This window comes from Mus pahari, chromosome 5, assembly GCF_900095145.1.
Source record: "Mus pahari chromosome 5, PAHARI_EIJ_v1.1, whole genome shotgun sequence".
NCBI classification, from domain to species: Eukaryota; Metazoa; Chordata; class Mammalia; order Rodentia; family Muridae; genus Mus; species Mus pahari.
This window is the reverse complement of record NC_034594.1, coordinates 34,361,845-34,386,662: the sequence shown is the minus strand read 5'-3', so window position 1 is coordinate 34,386,662 and position 24,818 is coordinate 34,361,845. Positions and strand designations below refer to the sequence as shown.

At 44.6% G+C, this 24,818-nt stretch overlaps 1 protein-coding gene across 4 annotated transcripts in view; it reads left to right on the top strand.

The window, feature by feature from the left end:
- Positions 1–3,201: 3,201 nt before the first annotated feature.
- Positions 3,202–24,818, top strand: part of Ankrd44 (ankyrin repeat domain 44) — a 277,518-nt gene continuing 255,901 nt past the window's right edge. For all 4 annotated transcript variants that reach the window (XM_021197304.2, XM_029538308.1, XM_029538309.1 and 1 more), the window contains exon 1: positions 3,202–3,449. In XM_021197304.2, the coding sequence (XP_021052963.1) occupies positions 3,423–3,449 (27 nt within the window). In that variant the 5' untranslated portion in view covers positions 3,202–3,422. The remainder of the gene's footprint in view (positions 3,450–24,818) is intronic.

Below are 24,818 nucleotides of genomic sequence, written 5' to 3'. Positions count from 1 at the left end.
ACTTCACAGCATAGGTGTGTTTGTGTACACTGCATGGTAAGGTACACGGGAAGAAGGTGAAGGACAATTTGGGCAATTGGTTCTTTCCATATATATATATATATATATATATATATATATATATATATATTTTTTTTTTTTTTTTTTTTTTTTTTTTCTGAGGTGGGATCTGTTGTTTCTGTGCTATGTGTTCTGGGCTAACTGGCCTGTCTCCTGTCTTCACCCGGCTTAAGGTGGACATTCTTGGATTACTTTGTGTCACATCTGGCTTGTTATGTGGGTTCAGGGAATTAAACCGGTACTTTTCAGGCTCACAGGGCAAATGTTTCTACCTAGAGAGTCATCTCATGGCTGTTTTTGTTGTTTTTAATTTGAAACAGGGTCATGCTGGCTTTAAACTTGATGTAGCTGAAGATGACCTTGAACTCCTGACCTAGTCTACAGTAATGAGATTGTGGGCTCTCTGATCTTGACCTTTGAGTTGCTAAACTGCACATTTGGATTGTGCTGCACATTGTGCTCTTGGCCACAATGTATCCACGATGTTGCTGCTTAGTCTTCTAGCAGGGTTGGGGGCTTATGTATCATTTAGTTGTTGAACTAGTCAGCATTTCTTTTTCATTTCTTACCTAATTAGGGCAGGATATTGACTTTTAAAATACATTTGTGTAAGTAGATAAATGTTTCGTTTGAATTTCCATTCAGGAAAGTGAAGGCAATGTTAAAGCACTATTAATTATTTCTATGAGAGGAAATGTCTCGTAGGGTTACAGCCTGCTGTGGCGGCTCACACTTGGGATGTAGAAATAGGAGGACAGAGAGTCCAGGCCAGACTGCCAGCATTATAGCAAGAGACGAACTCAGAAAGAGAGGGGGGGAGGTGGGTAGAGTGACTGACTCTGACTCAAGAACTCATGCATATGCATGTCCATGATGATCTAAAGCAGATCTTGCATGAATCTGTCGACGTACATAATTTTTTTCTCTCTTTATAAATATGCTTATATTTAGCCAGGGGATTCCCTGTTCATTTGCTTACAAATCTATGTAAGACACTAGTAAGCTGATGAACAGCAGCACGGTGAGGTGCTTCATACAAGCAGCAAACCACCGAGAAGGGTCTTGGGAGCAGCAACTTTGGGGTATGTGTGTCTGTGGCTCTTTGGTGGCCACAGGGACCCTGGATGGTGCTTCCTTGGGCCCCCCCTTTTCTGCACGAGTAGAATCACAGTGTCTAGGGTAGGTAGGAGTAGCTTTGGGATTTAGCTGCTTCCCTAGCCAGAGAGGGTAGAGAATAAAGGCAAGGATGCTGATCGCTGTAGCTCCCTTCCCCCATGAGATCTTCCTTGAGGCACTGACAAGGGGGAAGAAGAAATCTATAGCTGGTTTGTGAGTGAACTGTAGAGGCAGGTGTTTGATCTTAACCAGGCCCTTTGTAGTTCTGATTTGCTGTTCAACAGTCCTGAAGGTCATGCTAGGGGTACTAGTGGCTTCTTGGGTGTGGGCTATCTCTCACTTCCCTGCTTAACTTTCTTGTCTAGGTCTCAGCTTTCCCCTCTTTCCGGAAGCCTGCCCTTAGGCACCGGTCTAGTCTGGTCTTTTGCTTCCTAAGTACTTCTCCTTGTGATCCTTTATTTCAGTTTGTTATTATATTAATCAGCAGTGGCTATCTGGTTTATATGAGTGCCCTTTGAGAGTAGGCACCTGTCTTACTTAGGGGTTCTATTGTGACAAAAAAAAAAAAAAGTGACCAAAAACAACTTGAGGAAGAAAGAGTTTGTACTCCCACTTCCACATCACAGTTCATCACTGAGGGAAGCCAGGGCAGGAACTCAAGGCAGGAACCTGGAAGCAGGAACTGAAGCACATGCCAGGAAGAAGTGCTGCTTACTGGCTTGGTGCTCATGGCTTGCTCAGTCTGCTTTATTATACACCCAAGATTACAAGATTACCCCCACCCAGGGTGACACAACTCGCAGAGAGCTGACCCCGACCACATTAATCATCAGTTTTTCTTAACTTTCTTCTTCTTCTTCTTCTTCTTCTTCTTCTTCTTCTTCTTCTTCTTCTTCTTCTTCTTCTTCTTCTTCTTTTTTTAAGATTTATTTATTATATGTAAGTACACTGCAGCTGTCTTCAGATACTCCAGAAGAGGGTATCAGATCTCACTAAAGATGGTTGTGAGTCACCATGTTGGTTGCTGGGATTTGAACTCAGGACCTTCGGGACAAGCAGTCAGTGCTCTTAACTGCTGAGCCATCTCTCCAGCCCTTTCTTAATTTTCTTAATGCCCCTACCAGCTTGCCCACAGGTCAATCTGGTGGGAGCCTTTTTTTTTTTTTTAAAAAAAACTGAGGTTCCCTCTTCTCAAATGACTGTAGCCCTTGTCAAGTAGAGGTAAAAACTAGCCAGCAGAGTATCTTACCTGCTTCTGCCCTACTTCTCTCCATGCCCAAGCCACTGCTGGAATTTATAAGTGCTTTTCCAGATCTCAGAAATATCAACACTTACTACGGATTGCTACCACTGTATTAGGAGCCCAATCTGTTGGACAGCTGTCTTCTGTGTGTGTAGGGTGGGAGTGGACAGCATGCAACGTACTCTTGTAGGAATAAGTCAGCTAGGACTTATTTAATGGGGTAATTTAGTAGGACTCTTTTTCCATCTCAGTTTCACCTCCAGTCCCCAGCCTAGGCTGCCAATTTAGGGTAGTGTGTGGTTTAACTAGGAGATGACCGGGAGGGTCACAGCTCCCGTTCCCACCGCTATATGTTCAGAGAAACCCTGGACTCACAACGCATCCATGGCCTCCTTACATTAAACAAAGAGACTGTCAGCCCTGCGCCCAGGTGGCAGAAATTCGGAGCGCTGGAGCAATCTGATTAGGGAAGAGGTTTAGGGAAAGGGGGTGTGACACAGTCTGTAGGGTGAAAGTTGGTGGCCTGCGAGTAGCAAGCTTTCTGGACCCCTGGGGTGTGTCGGCGAGGGTGTGTGGCGTGCGCGTGGGTGGGATCGCTGGGGAGGGTCGGCATCAGCCCCCCTCCCCTTTCGGCTGGCTCCTGGCGGAGCGGGGTGCAGGTGTGGGAGGGCGCCGGGGCCGAGGGCTGCGAGGAGCCGCCGCGGGCGGCAGGAGGCAGCGTCGGCCCGGGCGGCGCGAGGCAGCGCGCGGTGATGTCAGTAGCGGCCCGGCTGGCAGCGGCCGGCACTTCCTGTATAAAGGCGGGCGGGCCGGGCTGCGACTCCCGCGAGCCGGGGCTGGGCACTGGGAGGCAGGCGGCGGCGGCCGAGCGGTGGCGGGGCTGTCACCTTCGCGAGCCCGGCTCCTGGAGCTTTCCCCGGCCGTCCCTTCCGTTTCCCTGGGCTCCCGGCGTTGACATCTGCGGAGCGGAGAGCTGTATGTGCGCGCGCGCGGGAAAGGAAGAATGGCAGTGCTCAAACTCTGCGACCAGGTAGGGGCGCGGGGAGCGGAGAAGGGGGCGCGGCGGGCGCCGAGCGAGCGGAGCGCGCCCCGGGCTGTTTACGCGCAGCCTTTGAGCGTGCACGGCCTGCCGCGGGACTCGGCTCCCGCGCAGTCTCCGCCCTGGGCCGTCGCAAGTGCGCGTTCGCGGCCGGAGAGGGTCCGCGGGATGCGGGAGTGGCCGCCGGACGCGGGGAACGCGGGTCGCAGCCGCACCGGGAGAGGGGAGCCTCGGACTGCGTCGTGCACTCAGGAGCAGACAGTCTGGGGGCCCTCGGGAGAAGGCTGCCCGCGGGCTCAGGAGGAAGAAGGTGGACGGCTGGAGAGAGGATCGCAGCCTCGCAGCCCCGCTTCCCCGGACCTCTCCCGCGCCAGGCAAGAGGCTGGCCGGGATCCCCGCTCCTGTGCAATAGGCTGTCTTCGTCGGTTGGATAGGACACCCCGACTTCCTCTTTAAATGCCCAGGAGCTGGGTGTGGGGTGTGGGATTGAGGGTGCAGAGAGACGCGAGCTCTCGGCCCAGGTCTCTGAATAGGAGATGGAGTCGGGTCCCGGGCTGAGCTCGCAGGCGCTGGTGCCCATCAGCTTTGTTGCTTTTCTGACATCACACCCGGCAGCCCTAGAGTTCGGCTTGAAGCCATGAGATTATTTATTGAATCCGATTGAGTCTTTGCTACAGGTCTGGACGGACATTGACACACACGGGAAGTCCTACTAAATTGTGTGAAAAACAAAACAAAACAAAACAAAACCTCACAGTTCTTTACATGCATCCACTGAAATAAACATTGTTTTGGGGGCCTGATAAGGAGAGAGGCGAACTTGACTTTGATACAGGGCGTCAAACAGGCCAGTTCCCTCTATTAAGCACCTCCAACTTCTTAATAGGTTGCATCTGGTGTCTTGCTAGTTAGAATTCAGCCAGAATATTCTGCAACTTAAATGCAACCTTTGCGGTAGTGAGCCACAATGGTTTGTTTTGCCCCTTTAGATTAAATTTACTTCAGCTTGCTTTCCTTAAGTATTTACAGCCCCACTTTCTTCCCCTCCCAGTCTTGGTTCAGAAGTCACTGAGTTAAAAACTCTGTTAAATTTAGCAGGGAGAGCAGCTGTTAATTGTGTGAACCTGCCCCTCCTCGTTGGCTACTGAGCATTTAAAGTGCTTGTAAATTGATATTAGGATTTTTCTCTACCCTTTGTTCTCAATTTTTGCCAACTGTTAGACATCTGCTTATTTTAAGTCTTATGTTGTATCATGTCCAGAGTCCTGTCAACGATGATGGTACACATTCCCCTACTTTGTTAATTCCTAAGTCTTCAGAGTACAACACGGTTCTAGTAGGTGTTGGTATGTTATACATAGGAAAGCATTCTGTGTAGAATTTTACTTAGAAAGATGCTAATCATTTATCCTGAATGCCTTATTTTCCAAGTAACACAGCTGACTGGGAAAAGCAAGAAAGTCTTTCTCAGGGTCCTCAGCTGTCTGCTGGTGGTGTCCACCTCCCAGGCTGCTACGGAGGCCCTGAGATATCTCTCCTTCCTTTCAGCAGATGTGTTGAGGTAGGGTATGAGAAGGAATTTTTTCCTGATACACCTCAGCCCTGGTGTATCCCTGGGCTTTGGGGCCACAGAAAGTTATTCTGCGGCTTCTCAGAGCAAGGGTTTCAAAGATGTTTGTCTTTGGAAATCTTTCTAAACACACTCTCTTTGTTCCGTTAGTAAACTCCACTTGCTATCAGGGAGAAAGAGGTAAAACCTTCATTTGACTCCATTGCCTGACATACAGAAAGAGCCAAGGAGTTCTGTGGTCCAGGAACACCTAAAAAACCACCAGTCTATCTTGGGACAAAGCCAGAGGAAGATGGGGTGTGGTAGTGGTAGGGTGGGGTGGGGTGGAGTGGTGAGCAAAGATGGTTTCTGTGTTTCTTTAGGTCCAGGAAGTGTGTTCTTCTTTCCTTATATAGTCTTACTTTTTGTTTGAAACTTACTTCTTAGAAGTTGGCTTTTAACCTCAGCTACTCATGCTAACAACCTGTGGATTAAAGTCCTCCCAGAAGAGCTTTGCCCCATCACTGTGGGTGGGGAGCCACCTGCATGGAATCCCTGCTTCAGTTTGAGGTGGATCTGCTTGCTCTCTCCCCAGGGATGCTGTGACCATCCCAGCACCCTTCTCTGGTCCATTCAGTGTCCCATTTGGAAGGCTAATCTTGATTTTTTTGGCCACAGCTCTTTGATTTTTGGTTTGAGGACACATTCCGGCTGCTGATAACTTGGATGTAGTCGAAGTGAGAGGTTATCATCAATGACTTTTTCTGTCCTACTGACACTGAAGGCTGGAACAGGGTGGGTGGCTGTGGTCATTACTTTGACAGCCAATTCTGCAGTGACCTCTGAGTCCAGCAAGAGAAGGGTTATGATTTTTTTCTAACTTGTTTTGGGAAAATTAAAAAGTCAGGGGGAAGGGAGAGGCTGCTGTGGTTTTTTATTTTCTACTGTGAAAAGGAACTGGGAGCTTGTGCTCCGAACAAGCCTGACACTTAGCACTTCTGCATTTGTCTGTCTGTCCTCTTGCTGTTGTTTTTCTTTCTGGAGGTATGTCGTTTGCCCAGGACTGAGGGGTTTCCCAGCATGTGATGGTAAAGCTGGGACAATTCCTAGCAACTGGAGGAATTGGTTGGTTACCCTCTGCAGCATTGTTATTTACCTATGCAATTAATATAGTAAGATAACCATTTTCTCATACGTGGACATTAAGACATTTTTGTTTTGTTTTGTTTTTGTTTTTGTTTTTTGTTTTTTCGAGATAGGGTTTCTCTGTGTAGCCCTGGCTGTCCTGGAACTCACTCTGTAGACCAGGCTGGCCTCGAACTCAGAAATCCACCTGCCTCTGCCTCCCAAGTGCTGTTGACATCTTGGGAGAACTGAGATAATCATAAGGCTGAAGAACATTTCATCACATGCAAACGCAATAATAATAATATATAAATAATAAATAAATAGTCATGCAGCCTTTTGCAACTGGACTTTAGGGTTGAACTTTTATGTTGCGTTTTTAGGGTGCATTCCTTACGAATGGAGGCAAAGTGGGCAGAGACGATTAGTGCACTGCCACGTTAGTCTCCCTCTTACCTTTTCAAAGTTACAGAGTCAGGTTTTCGGGGGTCCTTGTCTATCGTTTGACTGGTCTACTCCTGATATGAGTTTGCTAAGGACAGCAGAACTGCTCCATTTCTTTCCAAGAGTCTGGTAGACAAACAGCTTTGGCAGTTGGCCCTTTTGGAGCTTCCTGCCTGGAGGCCTTATGGTTTAGTATCTCTTCGCCAAGTGCTAGCTCACTCTCCAGTCACCTACCTCCTTGCCAAAGGCACTGTCTGGCAGCTGTGGCAGTGACCAGATAATAGAAACCATGAAGCTCTGAAAGCAGGATTTCTGGCCACAGTGTGAGGCCTTTGGACATTTTTAAAATTATTATTATTTAAACAATCAAGCTATCCTGTATTTTCAGCTACGTTCCCTGTGCTGGATTGCAAGCCAACAGTGTATATGCGGCAGGAGTGGGGGGGGGGGAAGGACAGATTTAACTTGGAGGTTCTGTTCTCCTTAGACATATCAACTCATGGCATGATTTGGGGAGTGTACTTGATGGCTGGCATCATGGTGACTTACAGTGATGTCGCTCTTCTTGTGTGCTCGGTCCTTGCAGTGAATCACCTCTCTTAATCCTCACAGTCACACTAGCAGGGAGGTGGGCACTCCTACTTTATAGCTGAGGAAACAGGAGCAGGGAGGCTAATGACTTGGGCAGGTCACACACCCAGAGAGCAGTTGAGCACGGTGTCCTCCCGTGGCAGTCTGATTGCACGGGTGGGGCTCTCTCACAAGGCTATACTTTTCATAGTTGAAAAGCCAGCAACAGGTTATAGAGCTCACGTCTCTTGTCTTAGTTATGGGAAACTCGGGCAAGGTAGCATTGACTACACCCCGCACATGGGGTCAGACCCACCTCTGTCCGAGTGAGGACCTGCTGTGAGGCCTCTGTACCTGCTGGCCTCTACCTGGCTTGTTTCCTTAACCTCTGTACCCAGTGAATGATGTGTTGGTAGCATGGTGACTCCTTTCTCTCTCTTTATTTATTTATTCATTTATTTATTTATTTATTTATTTATTTATTTATTTATGCGTGGTGTGGGAGGCTGTAACCATCTTTAGTGTTGGGGTGCCTTAGGAAACCAGAAAGCCAGACTAGCAATGCAGAAGCGTTTTAACCGTGGCGATAACTCCTGGTGGCATCTTGCTATGCTTCCTTTGAAGCACCTGCTTATCCACAGTACAGACTTTGCGTGTCCTGTGTGATAATATCAGTATCTTCAATTATGCTGATGCCTGCTTTCCATACCAATGACTTTTCTAAGTAAAGTTGTGCTTCTCTTAAATACCTCACTGTCTGCTTCAGGGTAAATGAAAGCCCGGCCCTGACTAGATGGAGCCTCCGCTTTTAAAAGACCACGTTAGCTTTCACTTCCCTTATTCTAAATAGAGAGTAAACATCAACTTGAAAAGGCGCAGTTCTTATCCAAGACAGAGGACCAAGGCATCTTAAAAAAAGCTTTATATTTCAGCAAGATAAATACGATTTATCAACATACATTTACAGTCTAATGTTAAATTACTTCAAACATTTATATTTAGTATAATTTTTTTTTTACATTCAAGAATTTTTAGTTTTTTGTTTCTTTGTGTGTGTTTGTGTGAGTGTGTGAGTTGTGTTTTGCGTATGTGGAGGTCAGGGAACTATGGGTCTCTATTTTTCACAGTGGGATTTAGAGGATCAGACTTAAGTCATTAGGCTTGGTGGCAAGCACTTCTTGCCATTGAGCTGTCTAGCCAGCCCTGCATAAATTCCTGTAACCCTGACATCTGACAATGCCGTGCTTTTCAAAGCTCTTTCAGATAAGATGCTCAGAGAGGCAGTGAAACGGCCCAGGTAAAGCCTCTTGTTGCACAAGGCCGATTTGAGTTAGATTCCAGGAACTCCATCATCTGACGGAGCGGAGGAACCAAGTCCGTAGAGCTCTCCTGGGCTCTGCCTGTGTTCATCATGGTGCACATACACATGTGCCCCCCCCACACCCCAATAAAACAACAAAAATATGATAGAACACTTTTGTCCAAACCTCCAAAGGAAATTCCATATTGAAGCTAGTATCTTAAATAATGGGGCTGGAAGGATGGCCTGTTGGGTAAGACACTTGCCACCAAGCCTGAAGACCTGAGCTCAATCTCCGGGGCCCACATGGTAGAAGGAGAGAACTGACTCCTGCAGGTTGTCCTCTGACCTCCACATGGATGTTGTGGCTCACGTGCATATTTCCTCCCTCAAGAAATGGGTAAAATGTAGTTAAAAAGAATCTTTTACAGTAGTGGTGCTATAGCTATTTTAAGGATTATTGATAATATTTTTTGAAAGTCTGTTTGTATATGAAAACTCCTGGTGACTGGTTCAGTATTTTATCCTATTTTCCTTTATGATCTCCTAATGCACTCAAATATTTTAAAATGATTATCGGTGATTGGCGATGATGTCACTTTTGTCTAATCTAGGGCCCTTTGAGAACAATGAGGGTGCTATTGAATACTGGCTGGAAAGAGACCGTCCAGATACGTCTGTAAACATAATCACATGTAGACTCCTCTTGCCTCTGTTTGCCCACCTGAGTTTTGACAGTGACACTGAACTGGTTTGGCTCATACGAATTAGGTCTACACTGGAGCCTGTTGGCCATGTGTAAGCCCAGGGTTAGATCATGGCTTTTACTTCACACATTGACTCTGAGCAGATGGTGGGTTGCAAAGGCAACTGATAAAGGCATTCTGAGTCTTACTGTCAAAGATCGGGGAGGGTGTGATGACCTAATCTGTGTTGTTGTGGACTTAAGTCAAGGGGAATTGTGTACATTGTGTGTCAGACAGCACTTGGAGGTCAGACTCATCTGTGGGTTCTAGGTTCCTCTTTGTCCAATGAAGATGTGGGCTGGATGTCTTGGCAGTCCTGAGCTCTGCCCTCTTCCTTCTGTGACTCAGTTCTTATAATGGGGTTTGCATTATAGGTTAGGATGTGTGCATTTGCACATGAGCTGTTATTTGGTTATCCAGGCAACAAGGTTAAATAGTTGTATGTTCCTAAAGAGGTTATTTATTCAATGTCAGTGATTTAGAAACTGATTATTATTCTTCCCTGCTTTGCTGTATAGATAATCTAAGACAGTCTGTTTCATAGGTTGTTTCTTTTATTAGTATAATATCTTGTCTCTGGATTTCAGAGGTTGAAAGCAGATAATTTTTCTGATCAGTGTTCCTGTTTGTAAAGAGTTGGTAACCTGTAAGATTGGAATGAATGACTCGTGAATCTACCTTCACATTGTGATAGTCGTAATTTAAAGTATGCTTTCTAGCTGAGCATGGCACACACGGCTGTAACCCCAGTACTCAAGAGGTGGAGGTAGGGAGACCAGGAGTTCAGGTCGATCATTAGTTATGCTTGACTTCACAGTGAGTGCAAGGCTAACCTGAGTTACGTAAAGGCCAGTCTCAGAATTCTTTCACTTGCCTCCCCCCTTTGAACTAGAAAATCACGGGCTCTGTCTCTATTACCCAGCAAGCCTTGAGCATCCTTCTGTAACTCCCCAGGCATCTTTAATACTGGAACACCATTTTGCTCCAAGGAAGTTTTCAGAGCTCTTCATAAAAATAATTAGATCTACAGAGACACTGGTGTTGCCCTGACATGGAAACTTAGTAGCAGTTCTAACTCGTCTCTGAAAGTTTCTGGATTAAATTGCTTTAGTTTTTCTTTGATTGATTTAAAAAGATAGCATCAGATTGGAAACAAATTCTTGGATTCCACTTATTATGGGTCTCTAGTAGTTACTGGCTTCAAATACTCCCCGGCATTGGCTTTTCTTGTCTATACAGTTTCTGGCTTTCCCTTGTAAGGAAGCCACTTTAACGGGTTTTCAAGCCTGATAAACAGACTTTTGAGACCTACTGAAGGGACATGGGTGCTTTCCCCAAGAAGGTCTTCTGGGATCTCCAGGAGCCTGATGTAGAGACACAGACCCCCGAGGCTACTCTTAGTGTGGCTCTTAGAGAATTCTCTTGAATTGCTTTCAGGTAAGAGAAGCATTCTCCCCAGACCCTAGGTCTCTTGTGAGCTGGGCCAGCATAGCGGTTCCCATAGGTGCTGCTTGGGTAACTCCCTTGGGTCTCCCAGGAAGAATCCCTTTCCTTAGATTCTGTAGTTGCAGCTGGGCCTGGCAAGTCTTATTTCTCAACTGTTGGATGGGAATTGGGTGCAGTTAGCAGGGTGATGACAGACATATCAGTAACTAGGCTCTTCTGAAGATGGATCCTTGTTGGGGGAAGAGACTGACTTTGGGATCTGGTACAGGGAAGATGAAAGACTGGAAAGCAACAGACACGATGCTGTAAAGTTGGGATGCCTGGCAGAAATTCTGCTCTCTTGGAGCCAGTCACCCAGTAACTGAAACAGTGGACCAAAGCTGTTGACACCAGAAGCCCAGGATGAGCAAGATGGGTTACTAAGCTTGAACCTGGGAAGGAAAACATGATTTTCCATATTCCTTTAAATTCACATTCATTCCTTTAGACTTTGAGGTTTTGGGGTATTTTAATGTGCGTTGTCTAATAGTACCATTTACCGTTTGCTTCTGCCTTTCATTGCGTCATCTGCGTAGCTATCACCTATAGCTATCTTCCGCTGGTCTCACCCCATCTGACCTTGGTCGCTGCTCTCTGCTCACAATAGAGCAATCAGGATGGTAGAACTTGGGTCATGCAATTCTCCCCACTCAAAAGCCTCTGGTCCCATACAGTGGAATCTAAGGCCATTCGATGCTTTCTTCAAAGTATAATAACGGATAAGAACAAATATGATGAATTAGTACAGAAGACCAGAAACGAGAAGGAACACTTTACATGATTTGATCCCAATAGCATGTCCATGTAAGAACCCAGAGATTAAGGAATTTACTTGGGACTTATAAATCTGGGAGTCGCAGTGGGATGGGCTTGACCCCAGCCTAAACATTTTTTTGCCCTTATGGCCCCTGAAGCAGGGACACTATCACAAGAGACCTTCTCTTCATTGGTACTTAGAGTCTAGTTGTAGGATTAATGTGCATGCCTTGTGCATAGAAGACCCTCATCATTGGGCTGGAGAGATTGCTCAGTGGTTAAGAACACTGACTGCTCTTCCAAAGGTCCTGAGTTCAAATCCCAGCAGCCAATGGTGGCATACACCCATCAGTAATGAGATCGGACGCCCTCTTCTGGTATGGCTGAAGATAGCTACAGTGCACTCATAATAATAAATCTTTGATCTGGAACGAGCAGGGTGCGGGGGAGGGCGACAGGAGCTGGAGTGAGCAGAGGTCCTGAATTCAATTCCCAGCAACCACAAGATGGCTTACAACCATCTGTACAGCTACAGTGTACTCATATACATAAAATAAATAAATAAATTTTAAAGACCCTCATCAAATGTTGGTAGGTTATATGTGACATCAAAACAACTGTCAAGCCAGCTGGAGGTTTAGGCTACATATGGAATACTAACCAGGACAACAGGAGTCCAGGCATAGAGTCACTGGGGAAGGCTTTGGGGAGCCACAGAATGTCCGGCTGATGCTTAGAGAGGGAATGGTTCGGGCAGCAGTTGGAGGTGAGTGATGTGCTGTACTTCTCAGGGGCTAGAAGAGGATGAGCTTACTGACGCACAGAGCTCTTGTTGGGAAGGAAGGATAGAGGCAAGGAGATAACGGCTCAGTGCCTACCTAAACTAAATAGGAGAGGGGCTGGTATATTAATGAAGGCGTCTCACTAGTTCTTCCGATGAACACTTTGTAGGACACACCTGGATGCTTGGAAAGGTGGGTCTGAGACCTTGCAAAGCTTATTGTACTTGGTCCCTGCCTCATTCCATCAAGTGAATTGATACGACAGTTGACATGAGACCTTCTGGTGTCTTCTGAGATCATGATTCTTCCTGTTCTGGTGGGACGGGGCACATTTCCTGGTGGTGGCTTGTCCACAAGAATAGCAAGGACTTCAGAGTGGGAACCTGGGTGGTTTGGGTGACACAGGACATGGGTGAAATAATGTTGTAGGTCTGAGATGGTCTGTTTTTCCTTGTTTTAAAGTAAAACATTAAAATATACAGGCTATAAAAACCCTATAGAGAGTATCAGTTGCAGAAGGAAGAAGTGCCAAGTAAGCATAGACATGTAGATTAAAGAGATTTAACACTCACCAAACCAATCAGGGAGACTTGAATTCTGATTTAAACAAACAGAAATATATCTTTATAAAGTAAATTGGTGAAAATTGAATGTTGATTGAGTAGTGTGAGTGTGATATTGCAACTATTTCTAAGAAGAGAGTCCTCTGGCAAATTGAGAAACAAAGCCACAAACTATCATTTGCCAAGGCGTACTTACCAGTTTAAGCCACGGTATTTCTGGAAGCAATTTTTCCACCCCCCCTCCCTTCTTCCTGTTCTGTTTGCTTCCAAAGCTGTTCCCACTCACCTGACAGCTTGTCTTCAGAAAAGTTCTCAGTGTCTTTGATTGATTGCCCCAAAGTCACAGTCTGGGCAGTGTGGTGGGGCTCACTTTGCAACCCACTGCTTGAGGAATAGAGGCAGATGGACCTCTGAGTTTGGGGCCATCCTGCTCTCCATAGTGAGTACCAGGTCAGCCAGTGCTATATAGTGAGACCCTGTCTCAAAAAACCAAAATAACAGCCCCCCCGCAAAAAAAAAAAACAAAAAACAAAAAAACAAAAAACAAAAAAACAAAAAACAAAACCAAAGTACAAACTGTTGCTGGGTTTGCCATTTGATGAACTGCAGGTCTAAGGCAGTTAGCTGTGAGGACCATAGTTACTGGCTTAGTTTTGATTCTTTCATAACTCATGTGATATTTGAGCATCTGTTTTGGAATCTGTCCTTTCTCCCCTTTCTATCTCTCCCTCCCTCCTCCTCTCCTCCTCCATCTCCCTCTTTTGACAGGGTCTCTTTGTGTAATCCCGACTATTCTGGAGTTTGCTGTGTAGTCCCAGGCTGGCCCCAAACTCACAGAGCTCTTCCTTCCTCGGATTCCTGAGTGATGGGATCAAAGGCAGGCAATACCATGCCTGGAACCGCAACTCCCTTCTCTTGACAAGGTCTTATGTAGCTCAGGCTAGCCTCGAACTTGCTGTATAACTGAGGAGCATCTGGAACTTCTGAGTATCTCGACCTCCAGCGCTGGGATTGCAGGCTTGTGCCACTAAGCCTGTTTTCTGTGGTGCCCAGGATCAAATCCAAGGCTCTGATCCAGGGAAGCAGTTAACCAAGTGGGCTACACCCCCAGCCAAGTATTGGCCATTCGTAAGGGGGCTTGGATTCAGCTTGTCTCTGATTGTTCAGTTTGGATATTTGGGAGGGAATTTAGGTATTAGAGCTGACCAAAGTTACCTTGTTTAAAGTAGCCTTTAAAGTGGGCTTTTGTTTAAATTGCAGGGCTTTATAGAGCATGGAGAAGCTCCAAGGTCAGTGTAACTGACCCGTGTCCTCACAGTGAGTGGAACTGGTTCTCGTTTTCAATGGTTTTAGGCTTTAGGCACATCAAAATACTGCCATTTATTTCTACACATTCGATAGCCTTCTTAACGGAGACAGGATTCAAGGATATCAAAGGTCAAGGGCTAGGAAGTGGCCCTTGCAGATAGTGCTGTCACAGCAGTGGAGATTTTAGGCACTGTGGGGCTTCTAGGCACGTATTTCTTGAGACCCTGAGATGAGTGCAGACAGCATTTAGATGCCAATACTAGGGACCATTTTCTGCTCTTTAGTAAAAAAAGGTCTTCTATCAACTTACCAAGTACTGAACTTTTGCATACACACTTTATATATGGCATCTGGTTTTAACTGTTTATAACCATTGTATGGGAGAACACTGAAGTTGATGTTTGGAAACCTGAGCTGTACACATAGCCTTGTTCTTCACTTCTCTCTTAGTCTTTCTATGACACAACTTTCCTTGACTGTAAAGTGGGTACAGTAATATATGCTTCAGCAGGAAATGTTCGAGTCCCCCAAGTGGATGTTTGTTGCTGCTCAGTAAATAGTCCCTGAATCCAAAATGCCTAAAATCCTCACTGTCACATGAAGCAGGTAAGTATTTTAGAGTCAACTCCAGCTCTCTCAGAATAGGTTTTAGTAATTTTTTTGTTTGTTTGTTTACAGCCTTAATCTTGTTTTATTTCTTTCTAATTTTAAAAATTGTGGTTTTTATATGAAATTTTGATTGTTATATGAAATCTCTTTATTGAATACCCTACATATTGGGTACTACAATTTTAAAAAAGTGTTTTCTTGTGTTCTGATTTTGTCTTGGCAATTGGCTTAGTTTATTTAACTTATAGAGTTTACATTTAGACAGATCTACTAGGATAAGCAAGTGTGGAAAAGATTGGAGTTTGCAGACATTCTTGTTTTAAGCTGTCAAAAAGGCCTTCGAAAAGGGCAAGAATGCTACTTCCTCTTCACAGTGTAAAACTGACTTTTTGAGGAAGTGTGTAAAAGCAAAACTGTTTGTTATAACAGTCGCCATAAAGAAGTCATCGTGAACCGTGTTATCATGACAGGATGCCTTAAAACTTAGGTGTAGAGTTACAGGCCTTGCATGGGTATTTACTGGGGTAAAAGGAAACCATAAACGTGGGTGGGGCGGGGGCGGGGGCGGGGGCGGGGGCTCAGTGCTATAATGTACCACTGGCATTCATGAGGACTGAGGCTCAATCCTTAGTCCTATGGGGGTGTGTGCTTAGAGGAGACCATTACAAAACAACAACAGAAAACCCCAAATCCCAACCTATGAAAGTTTCTGAAGAAAATTGTTTAAAAATATCAGGCGGAGGATAGAAAGGACACATTGTAAAATGTCATTTTAATTTAACTCATTTTTTTTTCTTTTAGAGTGACAGGACATTGTTTAAAAGAGGATGTAGGCCAAACATAATTGGATACATATGTGCATTTTAATTTAAAACACACTTGACTCACCAGTAGAAATTTAGGGCAAAATGTAGCAAGGTAATAGAAAAATGAAGAGCAGAGCAAAACAGTAACAGCAGCAAAAAACAGAACAAAGAAAGAAAAATGAGGGAGGGGAAGAAAGGTAGGAGGAGAAAGACTTTTTAAAAAATACGAATGACGTAAGTGTGGCTGTGAACATCTATAATTTCACTATTTGAGAATATAAGGAAAAGAGGATCAGGAGTTCAAGGCCAGCCTCAGCTACATAAGTAAGTTTAAGGCTAGCCTGGGCTAAGTGAGGCAAAGTTTCAAAAATTTAAAATGAAGATGAGGAAAAAGAGGAGACAGAAGAAAAAGAGACAGAGGAAAGGATCAGATAGGGACAGACAGGAGGTAGAGTTTGTGGGTTTGTGTGGGGCAGGGCTAGGCAGGCATCGATGCTCTTGAACTTCATGCTACACTGATGGTCTAGCTTCCTCCTGAAGCAATTAACATCAGCCAGCGTGCTTCAGCTGCAGCCAAGCTTCCTAGGGCACTAAGACTGACAGAGGAGGTTGTTAGTTAAGCCAAGTTGTAACCAGAGGCTGCAGCTTAGAGGGCTGGTGAGTTCTGTGGTCCAGCAGAAGGTCTTGAGGATGGGTGTGGTAACTGACAGAGAGAAATAATTTTGCATAGCAGGAAGGAAGTCTTGGGGCTCCTGTACCCAGGAATGGGTCCCCATGACACCTCTGTTTTTAAGCATCCTCCTCTGTGCTGGTGAACTAAGTGCAAAGTCATTTTTAAAGATTACAGAGCTACCTTTCCATCCAACCTTTCCAGAGATTGAATAGTTTGTTTGTTTGTTTGTTTGTTTTTGACTCTGTTCCTACCATGAATTGCCTGTGAGACTCTGGCCAGTAATTTTTATCTTCCTGGGTCTCAGTTTTCCCTTGGATGACACCAACAGGAAAGTGCCCAGTATTATTAAATATTGATCATGATCTCAATAGCTGATACAGTCTAAGGTCACTGAACTGCCAGCAGGGGACAGCATGTCCTGTCTCACACAAAGGTGAGAAGTCCATCCCTGCTCCCTGCCGATGGTAGGACTTCGGGGCGTATGAGACTGGGCTGACTCTGAACTCTGTGGCTCTAACCAAGGTAGGCCACTCTGGAGCAGCTACTATGGATGGGCTAGGGCTGACAGTTGCTGATGGAGCAGCCATCTTTCCCCAGCATCTGAAAGCAGTAGCCCTGCAAATTCGTCAAACTATCTCCCTGTCTAGACAATAGAGGCCATGGGATTTGCTGCCCCAAGGTCACATTATAGGAAGCCTGGGGTCCCCACTGCCTTAGCTGTGCTCCCAAAGCACCTGTGGAGCTAGTGATGTGCCCCTGTCTCAGCACATGGCTCTGCCAGGTGCTGTTGTCTTCTCTACACTAGCACTAAGATGCATGTATGATAAGTACTATTCTGTAGCAAGCCTCCACGGTGCCTGCCTGAGCCCTTCCATGTGGGGGTGCCAGGTAACGTCAGCCGATGTTGCATAATGAAGAGGAGCCTGTTTTGCTATAGCCTTGTGCTGTAAAAGCTAGGGATAGCATGCAGCACCTATTAGCGGCGGCTTGGGGAAGATTCCTTTCCAGGCTGCTGTTTCTTTAAGACTGGCTTTGTGCCTACTCTCAGATTAGAGACCAGACCTAGTACATTAGTCTCAGGGGTACAGAGGAAGAGGAAACAGCTTGGACCATGAAGGACTAGCCTCCTGCAGGAGCAGGGTAGGGCAGGAGGGGGTGGGGTACTGTTTTCTGCAATGGCTGCCTTCTTTGCAGCAGTGACCAGAGTCCAGATGTGACCAAGGCCACTTGGTCTCTGATGACTTTGACTTAAAAGATTCCCCCCTGAACATCAGCCGCTCTCACACAGAACAGTCAGTGGGTTCGGATTTTTTTTTCTTTTAAGAACAAAAGGTTCCCAAAATTCTTCAGCCACCAGTGAAATAATTAGAATAAAAACTTCTTTAAGAGGGGGTGGGGAGAAATGCAATTGTTGGTTTACGTGGGCTTTAGCCATCTACAACTCTGAGGGTTAGTAGACTGACTTTTGCTCACTGGCTGAATCCAACCAACTACCTGCATTTAAATGCCTATGAGCTAAGAATAATCTTTATGTTACAAAATAGTTGAAAAGGATAAGAAAAATGTATTTTACAACACTGAGAATTTTAATAAAATTTACATTTTGGTGAACTAAATTAGAACATGTTGGAGCATACCCTCTCTGGTCTGTTTGCAGCGTTGGTGGCACTGTGACATGACGACAGTAGAGTTGAGGAACAGCAGCAGAGACTGTAGGGCCAGCAAGGGTGAAATGATTTACTAGCTAGCCCTTGCAGCGAGCGCTCTGGGGGCCTGTGTGCCACCTCAGAGCAGGTTCAGGACCACTCTTCCGAAGGCACCTGTTCTGTCATTACCTGGGCCACCCTTGGATGCAGGTTTAACTAGATCGCGATGGGAACTGTTGCTCTCCGCAGACTCTTTGTTACCATTTCCAGATGCACTTTTCCTCTAAGAAATCCTCTTTTAAACAGTCATTTCTTCACCCTCCAGCTTCTTCTCCCTGTAGGAACTTGGTAGAGAAGGGCCATGTGTTTAAACTTTAAACCACTTGCCTTTTAAACTGCATGTTTAGACTCTTGATGTGGACCCAGAAAAACTTAATATGTACCTTAATGCACTCAAAGAACCCAGATGGAGAGGCACTCCTATATTTGAGAGAAAAACAGAAAACAGAATCTTACTATTTTCTACTTCCTTTTTTTTTTTTAAAATACTGTTTTTAGTTTGAGTAGAGTCTAGATCTGGAAATGACTTTAATTTTATAGAAAGCTAACTTTAAGCAGATCTTTTGAGTGCAAGTCAGCTATTAAAAAATAAAAACATATTTGTGCTGTCAATTTGTTTATAGTTCTCACTATTTTAGAATGTCCTTGCAGTGGACACTTCTGTGTGAGTTATGTATTCGGGTGTGAGTGTGTGCCTTTGTGAGTCTCTGCCCAGTGTGCATTTATTTCATCATAATTATAAAGAGAACACGGCCCACATTCCTTCCTGTGCTTTGAGTCACTTGCCTATGGTGACACTTCTGGACTTGGAGTTGCAGTTGATCTGGGCAGAAGTTGCGTATTCTGAGTTGTTTTGTGGGGGCAGAGGTCACCTGACATTGTTCAGCTTTTCTTTATTCATGAGTATTAAAGGCCAATGATATTTGTTTATGAGAAGATTGATAAGTGAATTGATGGGGTATGTCACTTGAGAAAAGACCCTTGGGGAGTCCTGACACTTCCTGAAGAGCATCCCAAGTGTTGAGGCGCTGGGGGGACAGGAAGTGCGTACGCCAGTCCCTACTTGTCATAGGGAAAACTGAGTCCTGTGTGCTTGTTACTGAGCTGGCAGATTCTTGGTGGAGGGAGGGCTCTTGCTCCTGGCTGGATCTGAGGTGCATTTCACGTGCTTGTCCTGTTCTTAAACACCACTTAAGAAACACCACGTGTCATTTTGACAGCTATATTTAAGGACGCAGCCTGAAACACTAAACACTCTGAGAAAGAAACCTCAAGGCGGGCACCTGGGTAATTCCTATTTAGGTCTAATCGAGTATCATCTGCATTGCCCAGATTAGAATATCTCAGTTGCTCCTCGGCTGGCCTTGAGGGAGCCCATTGGATGCAGGGCCAGGGTTCTTGCCTTATGGTCCTCTTTGGGTGCAGAAGATGATAGTCAAAGGACTGTGGAACTCACCCCTAAAACACTGGCTTTCTCAGGCCCTTGTTGTCCAAATGCTTAGCCAGCATGCTTGCTTTCTTGGTTAGAGTTGTGTTTGGAGCTTGGGATGTGTTCTCTCAAGGGAAGGTATATGCTTGATTAAACTTTTATTAGATAAATATCTTTTGTCAAAGGGTCAGTAGGACTGCCAGTCTGCAGGGGAGAGTATGGAATTAAAAACATTTATTTTAGTCATTGTTTGTGTGGGAGAGGGGAGGGCAGGTGTGTGTCATTGTGTGCGTATGTGTGCCTGCCAGTCTGGGTGGGTGGGTGTCGGGATAGTTGTTTTGTTTTGTTTTGTTTTTTTCTTCTGCTATGTGGGTCCCGGTGGTTGAGGTCAGGTTGGCAGGCTTGGTGACAAGTCTCTTACTTCCTCATCCACCTCATTGGCCCGGGGAGGGAAATCTTTATTGGTAATTTGTTAAGTATGTAGGGAACCTGTAGCTGCACCCTTAGTGTGTCATGATATTAACAGTTCTGAAAATGCTTCCCCTCACTCCAGTAGTCACTGGTCAAGGAAGTAGTGTAAAAAGAATCTTACCAGCCAGAGGGAGGCAGGAGAGGGAGAGGGAACATAACCATTTCTCCAGCTCTGGGAAATGTTATTTTGTTCATCACTTTCTGAGGATTTTATTTTATTTGTGTTTATGTTTGAAACTGTTTGTATGTGTGATGGTGTCTGTATATGCACAGACATCAGAGGCTGAAGTTGGATCTTCCTCAAGTGTGGTGTTTCCACCTTATTTACTTATTTACTTATGTGCAGTTTGTGTGCAAGATGCCCGTGTGTGGGCACACATGTTACAGTGCACGTGTAGAGGGCAGAGGATAACTTTGTGGCGTTCATTTTCTCCTTCCATCTTTACTTGGCTCCAGGAACCCCACTCAGGTTACCAGATTTGTGCAGCAAATCCTGAGGCAGTCTCCTCTCTATGACGTTATGTAAATCAGGCTGGCATTGAACTCACTGAAGTCTTACCTCTGACTCCCATGTGCTGGCATTAAAAGTCTGTGCCCACCACATGTAGCTTGACTTTACTTTTAAAGACAGTCTTTCCCATTAAATCTTGAAGCGTATTGCTTGGCTAGCCTGGTGGCCTGCCAGTAAGCCCTGAGATCCTTCTGTCTCCCTACCCCACCTGGCACTGAGGCTGCAGGTGTGCTCTGCAGTGCTGGGCCTTTTAAGTAGGTGTCAGGGATCTATCTTCTGTCCTCATCCTTGCCCAGCAAACATATTTTGGACTGAGTCACCTCCCCCGTTCTTCTGAGGATTTCAGACAGGCTTTCTCAGAGGCGGCTTTTAAAAGACCTGCACAGGAAATCATGGTCAGTGGGCTTTTAGTTCAGTTGGTCTCTAAAGAGGCTGTCCTGGGGAGACTGAGGAGGCAAGCCAAGAAGATCTCAGTGGGGCATTTTCTCCTCTATCCCCAACCTCTGCCAGAGTTTTATAACTGTGTATCCCCTGAAAGTCTTTTTAGTTGGACCTCTAAAGATTTTCATCATAAAAGTTGGAAAGATACAAAGGATGTAATTTTTGACACAATGTAAATATTGATTTGTAAAGTGAAAATGTTGTATCGTTGTTTAAATTGTATGGAGTGGAGTGGAATTTAAACACTATTGTGGTTTGATGTGCCTGTCAGCAGTCCAAATTTTATAATGTTTCTTATTTCCCCTTGAATTTTTTTTCAAATATAGTGCTGTGTGTGTGTGTGTGTGTGTGTGTGTGTGTGTGTGTGTGTGTGTATGGGACAGCCTGGACTGACCTGCGACCTGTCATCTTCCTGTACTAGTTTCCTGGGTGTTGGGATTGGAAGCATGGACCACAATGCTGGATGGGATGCATCTTTGTAAAATAATTTAAAACATTATTTACACAATGATTTGTGTAAAATCATTGTGTAAAAACAATGATTTACCACATTTTGTTGGACACAGCCAGAGTCAGCCAGAGTCAGCCAACATCTCGGCTAGGTGCTGGAATGGTGGATTGCTTCTACTGGCAAGGTAAAGCTGGAAAACTCGATTTTCTCTGATGATCCCCAGAAGTGATCATCTGAATACATGACATTGTTTTTGTTTTTTAAAGAACCTGGTACTATATTATTTTATAGTTTTATCGATCTATTTAAGCCCTATTCAGATTCTATGTCAGCTAGAGTGGAGGAATTTCATGTTTTGTTTTGTTTTCCTTTGGGTTCTCCTGTAATCTGCTCAACCAAGGTGCATTTTATAGGAACTTATGGCAAGGGCCTGCTTGAGAGATGCAGAAGGGGCTTTGGTTTTAGGGCTGTGGTTGCCAATAGCTTAAGAAGCTCCTGGAGTTCATGAAGTTAAGACACGGAGTCACAGAAGGGGTTGGCTTCTGTGGAAATCTGTGAAAATCTGCTTGGTCTGTGTACTGGCTAGTTTTGTGTCAGCTTGACACAGCTGGAGTTATCACAGAGAAAGGAGCTTTAGTTGGGGAAATGCCACCATGAGATCCAGCTGTGGGGCATTTTCTCAATTAGTGATCAAGGGAGAGAGGCCCCTTGTGGGTGGGACCATCTCTGGGCTGGTAGTCTTGGGTTCTATAAGAGAGCAGGCTGAGCAAGCCAGGGGAAGCAAGCCAGTAAGGAACATCCCTCCATGGCCTCTGCATCAGCTCCTGCTCCCTGACCTGCTTGAGTTCCAGTCCTGACTTCTTTCAGTGATGAACAGCAATGTGGAAATGTAAGCTGAATAAACCTCCCCAACTTGCTTCTTGGTCATGATGTTTGTGCAGGAATAGAAACCCTGACTAAGACAGTCTGTTTATGGGGAAACAGTGAGAGTCATTACCCCGTTAGAGCTAATTCCTGGGCTCAAGAGATCCATTCTCAGTTCCCAAGGGGCTGGGACTACAGGTGTCACTGTGCCTGTCTCACAGTTGGCCCTATGGTCTACTAGGGGCTGAAAGCATTACCTAATTTAAACCAGGGGCTGAAAGTATTACCTAATTTAAACCAGGGACCAAAAGCATTGTTTAAATTAAATTCCTTGACCTTTGATCACTTTCTGTAGAATATGTTGCAGGTTTCTAGTCAAGCTTAGGCCAAAGAGCTGAACTACAAGCTAGCACCATGCTTGGATTTACTCAGAGGAAAGAGTTTCTGGGTAGCCTTCAAAGACTACATTGTTCTTGGTGCCACAAAATTGTGATAACATTATTCCTGTCACATAAAAAAAGGCCCTGCTTGGGGTGGCGGGAGGGTATAGGGAACTTTCGGGATAACATTTGAAATGTAAATAAAGAAAATATCTAATAAAAAAATTTAAAAAGGCCCTGCTTAATTAGCAGAAGATACATTTTTATTGTAATGAAAGGTTTTTAAAAACTTTTTAAAAAAATTTTTAAAAAAGATTTTATTTATTTTATGCATATGAGGACATACTGTAGCTGTACAGATGGTTGCGAGTCTTCATGTGGTTGTTGGGAATTGAATTTAGGACCTATGCTTGCTCCGATCAACCCCGCTTGCTCAGTCCCTGCTTGCTCCAGCCCAAAGATTTATTTATTATAAATAAGTGCACTGTAGCTGTCTTCAGATGCACCAGAAGAGGGTGTCAGAAGAGCAGTCAGTGCTCTTACCTGCTGATCCATCTCACCAGCCCTGTAATGAAAGTTTTATACCTTAAAATTTAATGTAATATAAAATTTAATGTAAGATTTTGTTCTTAAAAATCCTTTAATTTATGTGTATGGGTATTTGGCTGTGTGTATGTCTCTATACCATATAAGTTCCTTTATTTTATGTGTATGAATGTTATGCTTCATGTATGTATACACACCATGTGTATACCTGGTACCCAAGGAGATCCGAAGAGGGTGCTGGATCACTTGGAGCTGGAGTTTTGGGTGGTAGTGGTGCTGGGAACTGAACCTGGATCTTTTCCAAGAGCAACAAATGTTCTTAACTGCTGAGCCATCTCTTCAGCCTCTGCAGTGTGTTTTTATATGTTCTTTTAAATTCTTATTTGGCCACATGGTAGTAGGTACTAAGAATTGGGGAAATTTGTAAAGGATGTGTGAAAAAAATTATTTTTTCTTCCTCCTAAGAGTTGGGAGAAGCTCTCCATTTGATTTTCACGATGAGTCAGCTGAGAGTTAATCACAGAACATGGGTGTCCTGAGGGATGAGAGTTGGACATCTCTGGAATCAAAGCTCAGGAGAATTCTGTTAGCATGCCAGAGGCCAGAGTGGCCCTCATTCATTCTATCTGTGTCATTCTTCAGTGTCCTTTGCAAATGGATTTCACAGAAGGGAGTGCCACCTGGTTTTGTGACTAGGTATAGATGTCTGCCTTCTTGTGAGGCCCTTCAGGTGCAGGATTTATACCGATAGAGCATGATACTCACCTGCTCATGTTAAGCGTAATTCTTTATCAAGGTAAAAATGTAGCCATCTCACTATTGTAAGTCCTAGTAAACCACTGCTTCCTGTAACAGGCTTCAGTCTACATTTTCTGTAATTTGGCAGTTTAGGGGTCTTTTTGGGGTTTCCCAACGTTCTATCTATGTTTTGCAAAAACATGAAATTTATTTTGTGTAAATAGAACTGGGAAACCATTGCTAGCCGGTGCAGCAGGCATCTTTCCTTAGCATTTTTTTTGTTTGTTTTTGTTTTATGAGGAATCCTCCCAACCCACAGTATATATAGGTAGCGTTCTCTCACCAGGACATAGAGGTTGGTGAATAATGATGGCAGCTTGGAGCTTTGTTATCTTGTCTGCACAGGACAAAAGATGCTACACGACTGGTTAAACTTTGCTGTGGAGGTTTATTTAATTAAAAACCCCAACAGGTTGAACCCCTAGGGATAAGTAAAAAAAATACGTGCCTTTGTTTCTTGACTGATAAATATTTATTAAGTTTTATAACAAACAAACAAACTGTTAGTCACTGGGCAGAGCTCTAGAGTACATCTTTTAATACCTGTTTTGCCAAATGTTTAATATTAATTTCCATGTTTCTATGTACAGCAACTTAAGTAAAAATAATGAAACAATTGCTAGCACCTGACTCCTTAATTATGGTAAATATTGAAGTACCTGGATAACAGTACTTTTCAAATATATATTTTAATAATTTAAAAGGATAGCTTTTTCCAAAGCTTAATTAATTAATGTGGTAATGAAGTCACTGAGATTACTAAGGTAGCTTATTTATTGTCTTAGGGGTTCAGGTTGATCTGGGCGTGCTGTGTAGCTCACAGTCATCTTGAAGTCCTGCTCTCTTTGCTTTCATGGTGGTTATGGGTGTGCACCACCACACTTGGCACTAAAGTAGCTTTAAAAAGATACCACATTTCTGTGTGCAACTGTTTTAGGAACAGTAAATAGACAGAGGGAAGTCTGGGAGCCGTGTCGGGCTTGACAGCGTTTTGGTCTATCTGGGAGCCTTGTCGGGCTTGACAGCGTTTTGGTCTATCTGGGAGCC